Here is a 17,866-nt window from a genome sequence, read left to right on the forward strand (position 1 = left end):
AATGTGAGGCTTTAGGCCTGTACCCTGTATAACGATGCATGTGACAGCTGTTTACACAATGCTGTACCATCCTCTATATATTTGTATTATATTTTGACACGTAGCCTATGCCAATAAAGCTCCTTTGCATGGAATGTTCATTGTGTCAAAAATACTGGACCTAATAATTTGCCAACATTTCTATTTACTGGAACATGGCTAAGTGTAAAGACGTCTAGCAGTTCGTAAAATTAAACACACTCAACTCAAATAAACTGTTATTTGGATCATTTATTCCACATACAGGTGTCTTGGAATTGAAATAAAATAAAATGGAGAGACTAACAGTCCCCCCTGAACATTTTATATTGTAGCCCATCATAATAAACATACACATGAAGGATGAGATGACAAGAGTGGCAAAACACAAAGGTCAAGCAAATGAGAAACTTTTACCAAAGAGACAACATTCAACTCAGGGAAACATACACAAGACTGCCACACAAAAAACAAAAAAAACAGGGAAGACAAAGGGACCAGAAATTAAATAATGTAAAATTAAGAGAAACACTCAAGGTAGGAAAAATATGCTGCAGACAGAACTCGCCAACTCGGGATGAAATAAAGGTTGCATCAGAGATTCGATGACAATGGCATAAGAGACAAATATAAAATGATGAAACCAAGGACATAGAAGAGACATTCATTGATTTGCAAACAATCACATTCACAATAGATCCCATTTCTGTTTTTTCTTTTGTTTTGTTTTTAATTAGCGAACAATAATAGAGAAGTAATCATGAAGAGAAGAAAAAAGAACATTCACAAACAGGAAAATATAGAACACCTGATATATATTTTTTTAGAACACAATACTTATTGTTATATAATTATTCCTAATGTCCAAGTCAGTCATAAATTCCTCAAGATTCATTCTTGTTTTAAAAATCACCCTTCAGTTAATGTAGGAAAAGCTTTTTGACAAAGCTCTCCCAGTTTTTAAAGAGGTGAATTACAATAGAGTTGGATTTAAGTTACCGGTAAAGTCTGACCTTTCATGTTTTATTAGTGGGTTCAGGTAATTTGCAAAAGGAGGGAGTGAATATTTTGCTATGAGGAAAGAAAATGCCGATCCATGCCACACTGAGACTCTGAACTGTTTCTTTATAAAGGTTCCAAAGCCCAACTCAAACTAAATGGACGCAGTTGCGACCTTCTTAGCACTATGGTGTCCTGACAGATGTTCTCGCTGGAGATTGACTGGGACTCTGGTCAGAGGGATAGTAAAATTCGTCATGCTATGTCCCGCTGCCATGTGCAGTCTGTAACCATCTGGAGTGATTACATGCAGATAATTCTGCAGGATAAAGAACAATACTCATCAATCCAGCATTTTTAGCTACCCAATAATATTTTGAAGAAAATAACTTAAAATACTTGTTATTCAGATACAGTAAAAAATAAAAAATAAACCCAGTTATAGTCACAAAAGACCACATTAAACATATTGAATTTTAAAAAGGCAATGTTCCCCCACCTGACACCTGTGTATACCTTAAAAATCTTAGTCATACAGTAAGTCTTGAAATTGCGTCAAAGAATAGAACATGGTTGCAAGGGTGATAATCCACTGTTTTTTTATTTCAATTGAAGGGGAGGGGGAGGGGTGTTTATATATTCCAGATATTATACACAATCAAAAGGAGATGCGGGAGCGGGACCTTAGTGCACTTTAATTGGGGCATATATGGGTTGCATATTCCGAACAGCCAGGACTGCCAAGACCTCACTGCCCACAGTGCACTGGGGGCCATCGTTGAGAGGGCAAGGCAGGAGAGACAGCATGCAGCCTTGGTGGAGCCCAGTCACTCCAGATGGAACCAGAACTTCCTAAACTCACTGCTTATTGCTCACTCGACCAACCAGGACCCCGCCCACACCCATCCTGCCACCCTCCACCTATACAGCTACGATTCTGTATCAGGGTTATGTGTGTATTAGATTATGAGGATACTTCAGTTGCATATCAAGGCAGAGGATACATTGTAATACTGGAGGGTGGTTGGCCACAGACAATATCGGCCCAGTGGTCAGTTAACTGACTAACCCATTGTTGTTGTTGTTGTCTTTTTAACTCATAACAGACACACAGCGACAGGAAGGAGGGGGAAGATGTTGATGCTGGTGGGGTAGGAGGGGGGATGGTAGGTGTGATAGCTGAAAACAATGAAGAGAGAAGAAAATGGGTGTGGAGGTGGGATTAAAGAAGATAGAATACAAGTTGTTTGCAATAAAGCCCAGAGGAATGTGCTATGTGACATGGCATCTCTCCCTCCCAAAGATAAGACTTGTGAGAATGTGAAAGCACTTGGTTGGCATTATAATGAAATCAATGCATGTTTGAGAAGCTTGTCGGGTTTTCACCCTACGAAAAGCATGGATTTTGTCTGTGCGCGCATTTGCAATACAATTGTTCTGCTTGTGTGTGTGTGTGTGTGTGTGTGTGTGTGTGTGTGTGTGTGTGTGTGTGTGTGTGTGTGTGAGTGTGTGTGTGTCCATCCATGCGGGTGTGTTCGCTGGTTAATATAGAAATGTGTGTGGCGATGGGGTGCTCATGGCTGTTTCCTGTGAGAGAATGGCAGGTTGGGGAGGGTGAGAGGTCAGTGTCTGGGGTCACAGTGGGGCAAGAAGTGAGGTCAGATCCGAGGCAACTGCTTCTCAATGAATTCCTTTACAGCTGCCATCTCCTGCAAAAGGACAACACAGATGTTGGAACACAGTAATGACCAAATGAAGAGCAGAGATGAAAAAATACTAGCAACAAAACATACATACAGACTCCAGTACACACTTAAGGCTCTGACACACTGGGGTGAGGTCAGATGCTCACATAATCAAATGCACCCATTGTTTCCACCAGCTGTAGCCGTACTGGAAGTATTAGCAGCACACTTAAGTCACCTGAAAGGTGTGCTGTTACTACTTTAACTTTGTACTGTTTTGGGATGTTTTTCAGCCAGAGTGGCTCAGAGCCTCAGCCTTATGGCCTCAAAAATCTAATATCTCCCCCGGTCCATAGGGATATCCCTTTGGTCTATTGCTTAACACCACGAACGCCCAGGGGTATTTAGGACCATTAAATCAGAGCGCCCAGTGATTTGCAACAACGAAGAACATTTAGCGACGCACCAGGCGCTATCCCGGATGTAGCTGAATAGATGTAGCCAAAACACCCCCGAGGCGATTGACAACGGGAGGTATGATTAATTCTAACGCGACTTAGCGACGGGACAGCGATGGCACGTCTAAAACATATTTGATTAGAATTGGATGGAATGATTTAGATCAAGAGTTATTCACGTTTTAAGATTTTCGATCTGATTCTCTAAAATGGGGGGGAATATTTTGGATGACGTCCCAACCGGAAATGACATCGAATGTTGCCCAACATGCGCTCCCAGCCTGTGGAGCGATGTGATCGGTTTTGATATCAATAAATCTCTGTCCTTTTATTAATCTCCGTCCTGAGTGCTGGGTGTTACTAATTGATAGGACGGAGAACTCTGTTTATGCCGCTCAGGGTGTTAAGATATTGGACTTTCACGTGGGAGACTCGAGTTCGAATCCCAGGCGTTACATTGGTGCCGTGACCTGGATCGGGTTTCCCTGTGGGAGGTCAAAAGGGGGGTGAGTGTAGCAGAGTGGCTCAGAGCCTCAGCCTGATGGACTCAAAAGTCTAATATCTCTCCCTATGTCCATAGGGATATCCCTTTGGTCGTGTCTAGTGATTGGACTTTTACGCGGGAGACCCGAGTTCGAATCCCAGGGCGTTACACATATAATAGCAGTATAAGTATGCTGACCACTTGACATCAGTGCTTTGTACCTACTGTTTTTAAATGTCAGACATGACGAAATGCATTCCATATGCATTTCATCATGTCTGATATCAATTATATATTATATCAATTTCAGGGCAATACTATTGTGATGGTGTGCAGGTCTTTATGCACTTGTGCATTTTTTCTGAGGACAATAATATCAAAGATCGCATAATGCAAGTATAAAGAGAATAACATTTTTATATACATTGAGGATTAATAATAAATATTTCGTTGATTTACCCCCAACAGGCAGACTTGCGTGACATCACACTTAAGTGTGTCAGGGCCTCTACACACATTACCTGAGGACAGGAACTGTGGACGAGGCTTGGATAGGTTTTGAAGGTGAGCTTCTGAGGGTTGACTATGCTCTTGAGCTTTTCTGCTGTCATGGCCCCAAAGTGCACAGGGATCATGGGGTCCATCTCCCCATGACACTGCAGGATGGGCATGTCCTTGTTAGCACTGGCACTTGCCGCCTGGAAGAGAGGATGACATTGGACTTTGTGGCGGTGGTGTGATTCAATTACATGGCGAATACACACAAGGCAACTACTGCCATTTGTTTAGTAACAATTAATAACCTCTGCATCCCTAACAGTCAATTTAACTAATAATTGATTTGAATTTATGGTGGTAAGCGCTGAAACGCTTACCACCGCAGCGGGACGTCATGTTGTACTTTTTGGTGGTCATCTCATCACCTAAAACTGGAGTATGAATGGAGCCTTAAGACCTCTTGGCCAAATCTTTAAGGTTTTGAAGTGCTATCAAGTAAGGAGAAACCACTGAGGTGTGTGAAAATTGTTACACTGCTTCCCACACAGATGTCTCCATTAAAGGACTTTTGTCTAAAAAGAAAGAAAGAAACCTGCCATAATGACTTTGAAATGTGTGATTTGTTGAAGCAAAACTTGTTCAAGTTTGAACACTTAAAACCCTACAGTATATACTTTGTTGTACATCAAATAGTGAAAATACTGATCGGCAAGAGCTTCTAGATATGCCTTTTGCAGAATGGTCGTGACATGAAATGCGCAGAACAGGGACGCTAGGATGCAATGGTTAAGATTCAAGTGGCACAAATGTGTGAACAGATGCATATAATTTGGGAGACAGTGCATAAAAAATGCTGTACAACTAAGAATAATTCCATATCATATAACTTCTTGACAGCACACTATAGTATGTCTCTAGTATAGAGCGTCGCAGTCCCGCCTCCTACCAGGGCCCAGGAAATGATTCCCCGTTCATTTTCAAAAAGTATTTATTTAAAGACCTTTTAAGCCTCGTACAAAGCCAACTCGAGTGAGAAATCACGACAACACACACAATAATTAGAAAGAAGAAGTAAACGGCAGGTTACAACACTTTTTTTGTTGTTTTTCTTCTTTGTAATTATTTGTTCGGTTCGGTTTGTTGTCATGATTTGTCACAACTCGAGTTGGCTTTGTCCGCGGCGTAAATGTCTTTAAATAAATACTTTTTGAAAAGCCTATGAAAAAATTAACAGGGAATTTACTTCTGGGTCTCACGGTGTCATGAAAGGGGGCGGGACTGCGATGCTCTATTGTTAGAACCACTATATGGGTGCCAAGTAAAGCCAGGCATGAACTGTACCTGTGGGAAGCTCTTGTGAAGTGGTAACCAGCAACTGAGAGCCACAACACCAGCCAACTGCTGCTGGCAAGTCAGTGCAGTATACAAGGACAAAGCTCCACCCTAAGGAGGAACGATGAGAATGAGGAAGGATGTAAGAAAGAAACATTCACTACATTTAACAGGGTGTATTGTAGAAGTTATTCCAATGGAATATGGAAAAGAAAGGCAGCATATAGCTCCCCACCTGAGAGAAGCCTCCAAGCAGGATACGGTTAGGAGGGATACCATTCTTGGCCTCGTGGTCAATTATGGCCTTAACTAGAGGACAGAAATAACATGACATTTTCTACAAAACACTGGCAACCACTGGGTGTCATCCAAGAGAAGAATTGCATGGTGCACATCAGAATTTCAAACAAACACAAGAGGTACAGATTCTCATAATCTAATCACAAAGACATATGCAAATATACTAGAGCAACCCCTAGTGTCAATGTGCAATGTGCCCTTTTGGAAAAAAATTAAAAACATAATTTTCTTTGGTGACATTGATCAATTCTTGATAAAAAGCTTCTAATATATTATTTAAGGCCCAAAATCTATAAATCTCAAACTATTATGGCAACTGGCCGGTTCCCTTTTTTTCACTTTAGCACCTGCCCCTCTAAATGTCTGTGCACGCCACTGTGTAGGGCTGGGCAATATCACTTCAAATCAATATCACTATTATTTCAAACCTTTATGATTTATGCACTGCCCTCAGTTCTCTGACAAGTTCTGGTTAGCCTACTGAAATGAGACTATATGAGAAAATTATCTTGGTGAGCAGATCCGTCCGCTCTAATCGACAATATATTTTTGTTTTTACTTTAGCATGTACAGCATGTACATATTATTTTAATAGGCTGCTCTGCTGTCAGTTTGTTTGTCCATGTTCCCATGATTGCAAACACAGCTATTTTTATGTGAATGTGCACATAGCTTAAATGTGTACACATACAGTAGCTAGAAAATTGTAGGTTGACATAACAAGTTGATTGCAACTGTCTTGTGACCACTTAGCCTGACTGCTAGTTAGCTACCCCCCCCCCCCCCCCCCCCACACACACACACACACACAATTTTACTAAAAATGTTGTCATCATGCCAATTCCTGATAGTCCCCCAATTGCATGTAGTCCTGGTCACTGTTGGGTCATGTGTGTGGGTGTAGAGGAACATGTGTCCTCAAGACACTTGAAGTCACCAGACAGTAGATTAACTGGGAAGGCATAACAAGTATGGAAGAACATACTATTTGCCATAGTTCTTCTCCCTACTAACAAACCTGTAGGTGTCACTAGTACAGTGACAAAGATTGCCTTCCACACCGGAATTAAAACCCTTGAGTCTAAGGGATTTGACATCTCCTGACTGAATCTTAGCAGACGCATTATGCACTGATGGGCAAGAACTTTACCTGAGCGCCTGGGATTGTTAGGGTGAATCCAGATAACAAAATTACAAAAGTACATTTTCAGCACATGAATCTTTTCCCTCATGATCCATTTCCAGAGTGTGATGCACAGACATACAGCAACCAATTGTTGTTCTTAACCACTTGAAACGTCAAATAGTGAAATGAACCAAACAAGCTAGCAACCATGTAGATCTATTTTTCCCAAAATGTGCATGCCTATTATGACATGCACAGGAGGGACGCTAGGGTTCATGTGGTTATTTGACTGGATAAAGATTAAGAATGTTCCACCAGTTTCGCCACATATTCTTTAGAACATATTCAGACAATACGGCTTTGTGAGTCTAGTCTATATTGAAAGAGTTTAGGGTTTACTACCACAGATCATAGATATGACCTCTCTCTGTCTCTCTCAAACACACATTTTTATTCTCTCCACGTATGCATGTACGATCCATTGACATCAGTGTGGACTTAAAAATAAATCTTAAGACATACTGCATTGTTTTAGCATTGCTAAATCTTTATCTTCCTGTGGTAGTTAGGTGTGGGTTCGTGTTAGCTGCATGGGGAATGCCAAAGGGTGGTGGCAGGTGCTGCCGGTGTAGATGTTATAAATTAATACAATTATTTCTCACCTAATTGGCCTGATTTCATAAGTGGTGTAATACCAGAGTGCCGACTCCATTCACTCCAGCAACATGCAAATTATGAAGTTTCTTTTCAGTTCCCGGAATTTAGGAGTAAACACTATATGGATCAGACCATTTGTGGGGCACTTTTAAAAGGTAGATGTTTAAAGAAATTAATATTGGCTTAAAATAAGCCAGCAAGGCAGTTCAACCAGCTGTTCACACACTAATATCTTTTTAAGAGATTGATTTAACCCATTTTGGACTGAGGCAGATTCTAAAAATGCCTTGAAAACCTGACATAAGTTTTCTGAAAAACTTCAAATACCAGCATCAAATATTTTAAATACTGTACAGAACCCCAAGAGGTGTTCCCCTCCAGAAGGGTTATAACACCAAAAGGGGTTAACTACATACATACAACAAGTATGTCAGTGAGCTATATTTATATTTTAAATCAATGCATTTATTGCATACAAATCACCAAACAGTGCAGTTGTGTCTCTGTAAACCCCCTTTCCATGCCACCCATATGATAATAGAAATAGGATCCAGCAGGAAAGCACACATCTCAAAAAATTCTATGGGTCCTCAACAAAAATAAGTACAGGTGAAAGGAGATATAGTACACACACACACACACACACACGTCTTGAGCTCCAAACTTTTATTTAATGAAGAAGAGAATCCTCTTCTTCATGAAATAAAAGTTTGGAGCTCAAAATCGGTGCGCGAACTACATCTCCTTTCATCCATTATGATAATAGCCATCTTTTAGTATGCTAAACCTGACCATCACACAGTGGGCAGTGCATGTTAATACTTGGTAGAGGTGTCGGGAACAATCCCTTGTTAACGCCTTTTGTTTTGTTAGGCGAGAGATAGCAGCATGAGATCGGGTTGAGGCGGTTCATCTACAATTAAACAATGGTAGTGGATATTTTCCTGAGTAATGGCTTCGCGGACCACCAACCAGCAACAAAAGTGGGGGTATCTGGCACAAAATATTTTGTTTTGGGGGTCTATGCTGTTTTTATTCAGATTTTATGTGAAGTATATTAAATTATTATTATTATTATGATGAATCCAAAATAAAATAAAACAAAACAAAGAATACCAGAAAAACTATTCCAAGGGAAACTCACTGTTCTCTGCCGCCCTCTTGATTCCTGCTTCATCCTCTGGGGAGTCAGGGCTCAGACCCATCAGATCAAACCTACTCACACATACCAAGAACCGCCAGCATGTCAGTAAGCTAATACATACAATTGGTTATTGTCAATGATTGAATTATGTGTGTCTATTGTGGTTTCCAGGCAATTAACAGAGTGCAGTGTTTTGCTGCAACGTCGCCTTCTTTTCATGATGCCAACTCACCACGAAGGCATTGCCATCTTCATATTGAGAGTGACAGGGATTCGGGGCCTGAGGATACATAACAGTAGTATGAGCACAAACGGTTGGAGGAAAACAATAAATAAAGAGAGTTTAAGACTGACAGAGAAGGAATAAGAGCAAAAGAGAGGAAGACTAATGACTTGGTTGTGTGCTATGTCGCACATTAATTATAATAAGCCTAATAACGTATCGCAGCACAATGTGTTGTGATCTTGTCAATCCGCTGTTTTCAGTAAATTTTTTGATGTTAAATTAAACATGGCAAGAGCACAGACAGAGGAGGAGATTAACAGGCTAACACTGCAGCTTAGTTTATCCCATAGTTAAATTTTTCCAATGTCTGAGTTAAATTAACACGCAGGATGTTGCTATGTACCGGAAGCCACTACGCAAACATCACTGATTCATTGGGCTGGTGCAGAATTCAAGGTGGCTGGGCAGCACAGTGCTCCACCAGCCCCTCTGGTTCAAGTGCAATAGAAGTTGGAATCCCCGGGGACCAGCGACTGGCCCAGAGCCGGCCATGGAAACAGACTGTCAACTCATAAAATGCAGGCGGACAGACACAGATCAGAGACAGACTTACGCATGGGGGCAGATGTACTTGACATGTGGCAGCCGGATCGCCGTCATGGCGTCTGCCCACCCGTGCCTGAAGGACAAAAGACAGATATTTATTTCTCATTGAGTTTGTCTGCATGAACTACAATATAATGCATGTTACAAGGCAATACATAGACTGTGAAAGTAGGAGCATGACAAAAAAAGCAGACCCGTCTGAACTGAGTGGTGCTGTGTGTGCGTTTGTGCTGCGCAACAGTGACACTTTGTGGTGAAAAAACGCTATTTCCGTGCTTGGACGGACCCAGCCAGGGACCCAGCCAGCCAGGAACACACATTGCTGGGCAGTGGAGTGGCTGCACCACTCAAAAATGTGGTGCAGTGGGAGGCTAAGTGGGAGGCTACTTTGAATGAAGCCATCCACTGACTAAATAGCATGTGACAAAGCAGGTTGGTCATTATCAGTAGTAGGTTTATATAAATCATTTAATCTAACTGATAAGTCAGAAAACATGTGTCAAGGTGTTCATAGGAGGCTTTATGTACAGGAATTGCAGTAGAAATAACTACTAGATCTACCGGTAAGTAATATGAGCTCACCCTGAGTCTCCCAACCCATGTAGAAAGATCACCTGATAAGAAAAGCAGATGGGAACATCTTTACAAATAATTTCAGAGCACATGCAGTCATCCTGATTACACACAGGTAGAAAAATTTGTTATTTCTTCACATAGTTCAAAACAGTGGGTTGCGCTGGTTTGAGTAACAGTTCAAAATAATAAAAGTGTTTAAAATATTACACACACACACACACACACACACACACACACTTAAGAATAAAGACAATTGTTACTTGATCCAGCAGCAAATAAGGTTTTATGGTCTACCTTTCTTGAGAACTGTGAAGAACGTTGTTTCTGACGTTATATTCCCCCAAATAAATATGTGTAGGCACTTAAATGAGCCCCATTCATTGTTTATTTTGCCTTGGGAGTGCCCTCCCATCCACCAACACATTCTAACTCCCAAAAAGAATCGGGCTTCGCTTCAGAGACAAGATTTAACACAAACTCAATAAACTCCTCTTTCACAGTCTGTGAAAGGACAGTAGTTAATTCACAGGTGAAGACCACTATACGATGGTTGATAAGATAGAACGGATTGGGAGTTTGCAGTGCCATCAAATGATATAACACCGTGATCATTATTGCCGTCACCTGTGTACAGCTGTACAACTAACATAAATTACATTTTGTCAACAGGCGCACGTGTGTGTGTTCATAGTACATTCAAGATTGGGTGGTGTTTGATAGGCTTAGGCTACAACCGCTGCATAATCCATTAATCCTTATCAGAAAAGTCGTCCGTCATCTGTATGATGCGGTTGAAATTATGAATAATAAAGCATAAGAAATTATTAAAAATGGTAAAGCGAGCGGTTTCCACACTGTAAGAATCAACCAAAGCTGAAGAGGGATTATTGAAGGAGCATTTTGTGTGCAGTCTATCTAGTCTGCCACAAATCAGACTTTTTTCTTATATTATATAAGCTATTTCCAATAAATTATATGAAAGTTGTTGTGTAAGAAACAAAACCATCCAATTATTCTTCAATTGTAATGGAAGATGGACTTAAAAGAAATGGGTTGCTTGACACATGCACGACACAGAGCAAAGGGTCAGCTTATGTTACTAAGGAAACAATGAGTGACTATGAGTCAGTATTTAAAATGTCTGTAGTGTGGAACTGTGGGTGGTGTGAGTAGCCAACGTACTCAGGTGTCAGACGTGTCAACTACCTTTGTTTACTTGCGGATTGTGGCCTTTTTTTGGTGTGTAGCTTGTTTGACTTGAGTTACGGTCACACATACATGTTGAAGAGGTAGCAGACCAAATATACAGAGGCGTCAGACGCATCAACCACCCATTGCCATGTTGCGGATTGTGGGCAGTTCTGGTTTTCTGGTGTGTGGTTTTGTTTTACTTAACGTTGGGAGTTGTTGTCTCAATGAAATAAAACTACAAGCTAATAGCCTGCCAAGTGGGAACAATGCACTTATTTCCTATTGGTTGATGTCTTGACGACTGCTCAAAGTTCACTAATGTTGAAATCAATGCTTCAGACACGTTGAAAGCTCCACCCCTTGGCTCCAGCCTCCAATAGAATGGAAGTCAATGGAACTCAGAACTGAAGCCCTGGGCACGCATGATTCAAGGGCGGGTCTCTGTCTAGCCTCGGCTGACTCACCTGCCTCTGATTGGTCAGAGCTTGTTGTAGTCAATGTCAAAAACAGTCAAAAATGGTGGCGCCCTGTGACGCCGCTGCCGGCAGCACTACTTTCTAAAAACACACTTTGAGAGTGTAAAATGAAACCAAATGGACCCATACGGGACAGAGAATGACTGAATGTTGTAATATTCCAAAGGTGAACGCAGCTTGGCACGCGTGACAGAATGCCGCCTTAATAAAAACACACTTATAGACAATCCTAAATTAGAACTATATGTACCCAAGTGTATTTATTGTCCTATGGATACATACCGTCATCAGTAATACAACAAAAATACTTAACTTAACAAAGAAATAACATTATGGGCTATGTAACAACAATATGCCATATTCAAACTATACTAATTATAGTAAACTGATACTATTATACTAAAAAGGATAAAGATGAAGGGAAGAGGCCTTTTACCGTACAATAATGTTTCAAGTTTATTTTGATCAAACATCTGCTAGCGTGCTTGCCTATGGATATACATACTGTTGACTTTGTCATCAAGACTCATAACATACAAATAAATTACATGAATCAGTGCTGCAGATCACCTCGGCGGAAAGTCTGGTAAGAAAGATGGCAGTGTCGGTAGGCCATTCAGAGGTGCTTGTAGTTTTCTTTCAGACAGCACTCCAATGCAAGTCAAACAAACTACACACAGGAGAACTGGCATTCCTGCCAGCACTGATGATTTGACATGCATTGCAGATGTGTTGGCTGAAGCGCATGTGTGACTGTAGCCAGAAGCCAGAAGCCATATGAATAGAAAATGAATAGAATTAAAGTAGCCGAGTCTCAGGGATATTAATGCTTAAATAACTTTTACTATGGACTTTGTTTGTCCAGTTATCTTCAGCTTGCAGAAGGATTTTCTGTGTTGGCTGTGCTTGGCGCTACATGGCCAAAGAACCAGGTGTCTACAACAAACAAGTTGCATCCTCAACCAATAGTGACTATTAAGCAACGACAGCTTAATGCTGTGTGGCTCTTAGCTTTCTAAGTTACCGTATCATATAAAGAAAGAAAAGTGTATCATGTAAAAAAATAAAAACTGTTAACTCACTGCAGCGGTCTCCTTCTCCGTCCCAGACACCGTCACAGCCTCGGCGAGCAGCGGCACAGACATGTTGTTGCCACACATACACTGTAAGGGGGGCTGGAGGACACACACACAGTAAAGACTGTCAAGTTTACTGATTACTTCATGAGACTATTCCGATATTTCAATCAGTCAATAGTCTGTGATATTAAGTCACCCAGAGCACAATTTTGAGAACAGACTGGTGACACAAGAGTAACATATTATCCTTTATTCAACCATACGTTGAGGATAAGAGTGACAATAACACATTTTGACGACAACAGAAAGGCTATCTCAGACTGAGGAGCACTGCAACACACACACACACTTTTTTTTATATCATTAGGCCTATATTTGCTCTATATGTGCATGTACAATTCAAACTGTAGGATTGGTTATTGTCATGGAGGGACCGAAGTGATTCTTTCCTTTTCCAACTGCATGCGTTAGTGCGTTGGGAGTGCAGTCAGAGCTTTCCCCATAGCAATGATTTGATTAGCTGAGAGCTTAAAAGTGAGGCTAAAAACTAAGGACAGAAAAGTGAGGACGCCAAATGTGATTGGCCGGAATGTGAAGATGTATGATAAGAGCGCCGCTCACTTCACACAAGTGTGATTTTCTCATTCAGTCAGGCATAGCATCAGTGTCTGTGTCCAGTCAGTCATGGGATGAAATTAGTGATGCACCGAATATTCGGCTGCAGAAAATATTCGGCAGAAAATGGCTAAAAATGCATTTTCGGCCTATTCGGTTTCGGCCCGAATGGGCAGAAAATATATCGCCGAATAGTGTATGCAATTAATGCATTCAAAAGAGCTGATTAAATGTTTTATGGAACCATAATAGTGATTATTATTTAAGTTAAGTTTTGCCATAACCATTTATTTTGCCATAAATCAGGTAGGTTTAAGGTACGGCCATGACAGCAATGGTAGGAAAAACGATATATAATATTAATCATATTCGGATATTCGGTATTCGGCCAACTGTTTCCTATATTTGGTATTCGGTTTCGGCCAAGAATTTCCCTTTCGGTGCATCCCTAGATGAAATGATGGAACACAGTAATGTGATGTCGGTATTCAAACTCCAGAGCGACGATAGCTCATTGAAAATATGGAACATGCATTTTGTGCATGTCTCTTCAACCCATCTGCAGTTTAGGGCTTTAGGTCTAAATGCTTATAGACAATGCATGTCAACGCACACATCTGTGTGACAGTCTAAACTAAACATGGGTAGCTTATCAATACGGCTATTCACACCCCCACCCCCCTGGTGGCCCGCTTGCCAGGACGGACGCAGCACAATGGCGCCCAACATACCACACACTTTATGGAAGTGCTTTTGAACTCAAAAGGGAGTCACGGCACGAGAGGTGAGTGACTGGGCGTGGGGCAGGGTGTGGGGGATCTGCAGTCAGCAAGTTGCGGGATTCATTAACCAACTGAAACATACTTCACTCCAACTCTGTAACCATGTCCAATATTAAATGCATACGCCTGCAGATTGCCTGTTACCTAGTAGCTACTATTGAGTCAGACACTCAGCTGATAACAGCTTATGATCATCATGATTGTTAATTTACAGTAAAACGCTGACAGAAAAGGCCCTTGCCTGTTTATTATCTATACCCTGGCCTTTCGTTTGATATGATGGGCAAGGGAGGGGTTGGGCCTTAAAGTGTATTGCTGTCTGATTGGTCAAGTGGCAAACTGGCGATGGAGACAAGGAAGAGATTAAAACAAAAAAAGAGGAGAGGTTAATGTGTACTAAACAACAGAAATGATTATAATTAATGAGTGTTATAATACCCACACTGCAATTAAGGTTGGGATTTTAACCCCTAGCCATAAGCCTAATGATCAAAAGAGTTTGTCCAGCAGCCACTTTGGTAGGAAGCCCTTAGTCCTTTTTACCCAGCCTAATTTGACTAAATAACAAGGAAGCCAGGTCAATTTTGGGCCACTGAGGCCACAGAGAATGAAAAATATGTAGATATGCAATTTCCAGTGTGCGACACTGTTGTACCACAAAGTATAGTGGTGTAGAGTAGAGTATCGGAAAGTGATAGCTGTTGGTACTGCAGTAATAATAAAAAGAAAACTAACAGAAGAAAACTTTTTGTTGTCTAACTTCTCTGTCTCTTCTTGTCTGCTAGTTTGTTTATTGACATTGGCCATCATCTGTTTGGGAATGTAAAAATAGCAACAGAATGCTAATAATAAATTGTATTTATAAGGCACTTTACATTTGTCATGAAATGAGCCTTACTACAAAAAAGGAAAATGACATAACTTACCTACCTAACTTAAAGTTCTTATTTAATAACTTAAGAATTGGTTAGAATTATATAATTATTAATTAACTAATAATTACTAGTATCACATTTCAATTGAATAAATAGATAATGAGCTAAACTAAAGTAAAGACCCAGAGGTGGGGATTGGGGTAGACCTAGAATGCCTGTGATCATTTAATTATACTTCGTACATTTTCATGTATCAGAGGCATAGAATGGTCCCACTTACTTTCTGGTCGGGTTCCATATTGGCGGCCTAAATGTGATAAATGCTCCGTTTGTACTCACCCATTAAATAATTCCAAAGACGTGGAGTGAAATATGGTCCTCTAGTTTCATATCCATGTGAAAGTTCTGGCACAAAACGTGTATTTAGTCAATTATCTCCACTTTTTCAAGAGATGCACACGGACATCTTTCTCTCCGGGCGAGGGGGGGCCGGAATGATCGATGAACTGATTTTACAAATACGTCCGGTTTACTGCAGACGTCATCACCAATTGACCAGGGAAACACAAATGTTTGCAGTCACACAATTGGCAGGTGGTGTGATTAATTACCCAGCACCTATCGCAAAGCACCTGCCAATTGTGTGACCGCAAACTTTTGTGTTTCCCCATGTCAAATGGTGATGACGTCTGCGGTAAACAGGACGTATTTGTAAAATCAGTTCATCGATCATTCCGGCCCCCCCTCGCCCGGAGAGAAAGATGTCCGTGTGCATCTCTTGAAAAAGTGGAGATAATTGACTAAATACACGTTTTGTGCCAGAACTTTCACTTGGATATGAAACTAGAGGACCATATTTCACTCCACGTCTTTGGAATTATTTAATGGGTGAGTACAAACGGAGCATTTATCACATTTAGGCCGCGCATGTTAAAGTTCTACCACAAATCAAGGAGGGTGTACTATGGCTCTTGTATGTGAAATACTGTACATACTGTATGTAACAACAAGAGCCGTTCTAGGGCTAGGATTGGGGAAGATGAATGAATGAATAAATGAATGAAAACTAATGGGGATGATATCAAAAATGAACTGGCACAGAACAGTACCTAGAGTAACTTTCTGACTGTTTGGTCAGTGATAACAAGTAGCCTTGGCTCTCATTCCTATTTAGAGTAGAGGTACCATAACAGTTTTACCGTTCCAATAGCCATTGATGCAGTACATTAGTAAAATATCGGTGTTGAGCTCTTATCCATCTACCTTACATCGCTCTATAGATACATAAGGCCCAACAGGCCTTATGTGTACAGAAAAGCACTATGTGATTACTGAGCCATGTTCTTGGAAACAAAATGACTCTCTATCCCACTGCTCTGAGAGATCTAATAGTTCAATAGAGGGCCTGTTCAGAAGTGGCATGTGTGCATATCCGCGTGCCTAGTCTAAAAAGAGCTCGTCTTTAAAAAAAATATATAAGAAAGGTTTCGTTCTGACACACCAGTGTAACTCAATCTCTGACTTTATGCCATCACTTAAAAGCAGACTAATTCCATTAAACCACCGTGGGCATCTTATGGTGCTGCCCTGCTTAACCTTCTATATTGGTGCTGCAATCGGCCACACACACACACACACACAGTCACACACACACACACACTGACAATTATAGTATACCCTACCTGCCAAGTTATGCTTCGCCTAGGTTGGTTTTGTGCCAGCAACAGCAAATAGTGGAAATGTACCTTGCTATGACTACAAGTGCACCTCGCGGCATGCCATCAAACATTTACGTGCGTGAACCAAGGCCTTTAGACTGAGAGAACATCACAAGTCAACATGTATGCAGCTGACTTGAATTTTTATTCAACACTAAAATATGTGCAGCCCGTTTGACGTCAAAGGATTGAATTTAAACAGTTCTGCTCCCAAGCGCGGCACACACACAGGCCATTGTGTTTTAGCGTTATTATTGATGACCTGCTGGTGTCTTAACAATGGTACCGCTTCAGCAGCGCTATTGATACAATGAGTGACAGCCAGACCCCACAAACTAACCTAGCTGTGTGAAGTGTGATGGTGGAATGCCTACAAACTACCAGCTAACCTAGCTGTGTGATGGTGGTTTGCCTCCACAGTAGCATTATGACCTTTCAAAGCTACAATATCAGTCATAGGGAATATAGGAAGGAGGTTGGGGATGAAGAGACAATGGGGGTGAGGAGGGAAGCAGCTTAGCTCGCTGGTGGTTCACATTATGCGACCCATCGCCACTGATGGAATTTAGCAGGAAAGGATCAGTGCAAAGCCTCTAGTCTAGTAGAGCTGGATAGAGTAACATCACACAACAGGCCGGCTTAATCTACACACAATGGACCGTGCTAGTAGTAGTGGTGCTGCTGCTGCTAGCTAACACACACAATTTGTATTGTTTCCTCCCCGCTCCCAGTTTGCCTCTTTCGGACAGGCTACGTTCCGAATTAGAAACTGAATTTTAGAACATTCTTTTCCCCAAGTGGAGCCCATTTGGACCTTCTAGAATCGAAGGTCCATATGTCTTTGGTTCGACCAGGGTAAAGTGGAAAAAATTAAACCGCGGCCCGCTTAGACAAATTCATACACTCACCGCTTGCTGTCCCAGTTTACAACGGAACTTCCGCTCATGGCTCATGGCGCACAGGGGCGTGGTTTTGCTTTAGTGATGTCACCATGGAGCCAAGCCTTTTCTCGCTCTCAGAT

The 17,866-nt window shown here is 41.2% G+C and overlaps 1 protein-coding gene across 1 annotated transcript; it reads right to left on the minus strand.

Moving 5' to 3' along the window:
- Nucleotides 1–252: 252 nt before the first annotated feature.
- On the minus strand, nt 253–17,765 carry lypla2 (lysophospholipase 2). Its single transcript, XM_083776255.1, has 10 exons — nt 17,754–17,765; nt 12,859–12,951; nt 10,116–10,147; nt 9,541–9,606; nt 8,934–8,981; nt 8,702–8,772; nt 5,710–5,783; nt 5,484–5,585; nt 4,166–4,342; nt 253–2,726 (listed from the first exon to the last, which is right to left on the minus strand). The coding sequence occupies exons 2-10, from the start codon at nt 12,934–12,936 to the stop codon at nt 2,676–2,678; spliced, it is 699 nt and encodes a 232-aa protein (XP_083632381.1). The 5' UTR covers nt 12,937–12,951; nt 17,754–17,765; the 3' UTR covers nt 253–2,675.
- Between the last annotated feature and the right edge of the window lie 101 nt (nt 17,766–17,866).

The sequence above is a fragment of the Protomyctophum parallelum genome (genome assembly GCF_964188405.1).
Source record: "Protomyctophum parallelum genome assembly, chromosome: 1".
NCBI lineage: Eukaryota > Metazoa > Chordata > Actinopteri > Myctophiformes > Myctophidae > Protomyctophum > Protomyctophum parallelum.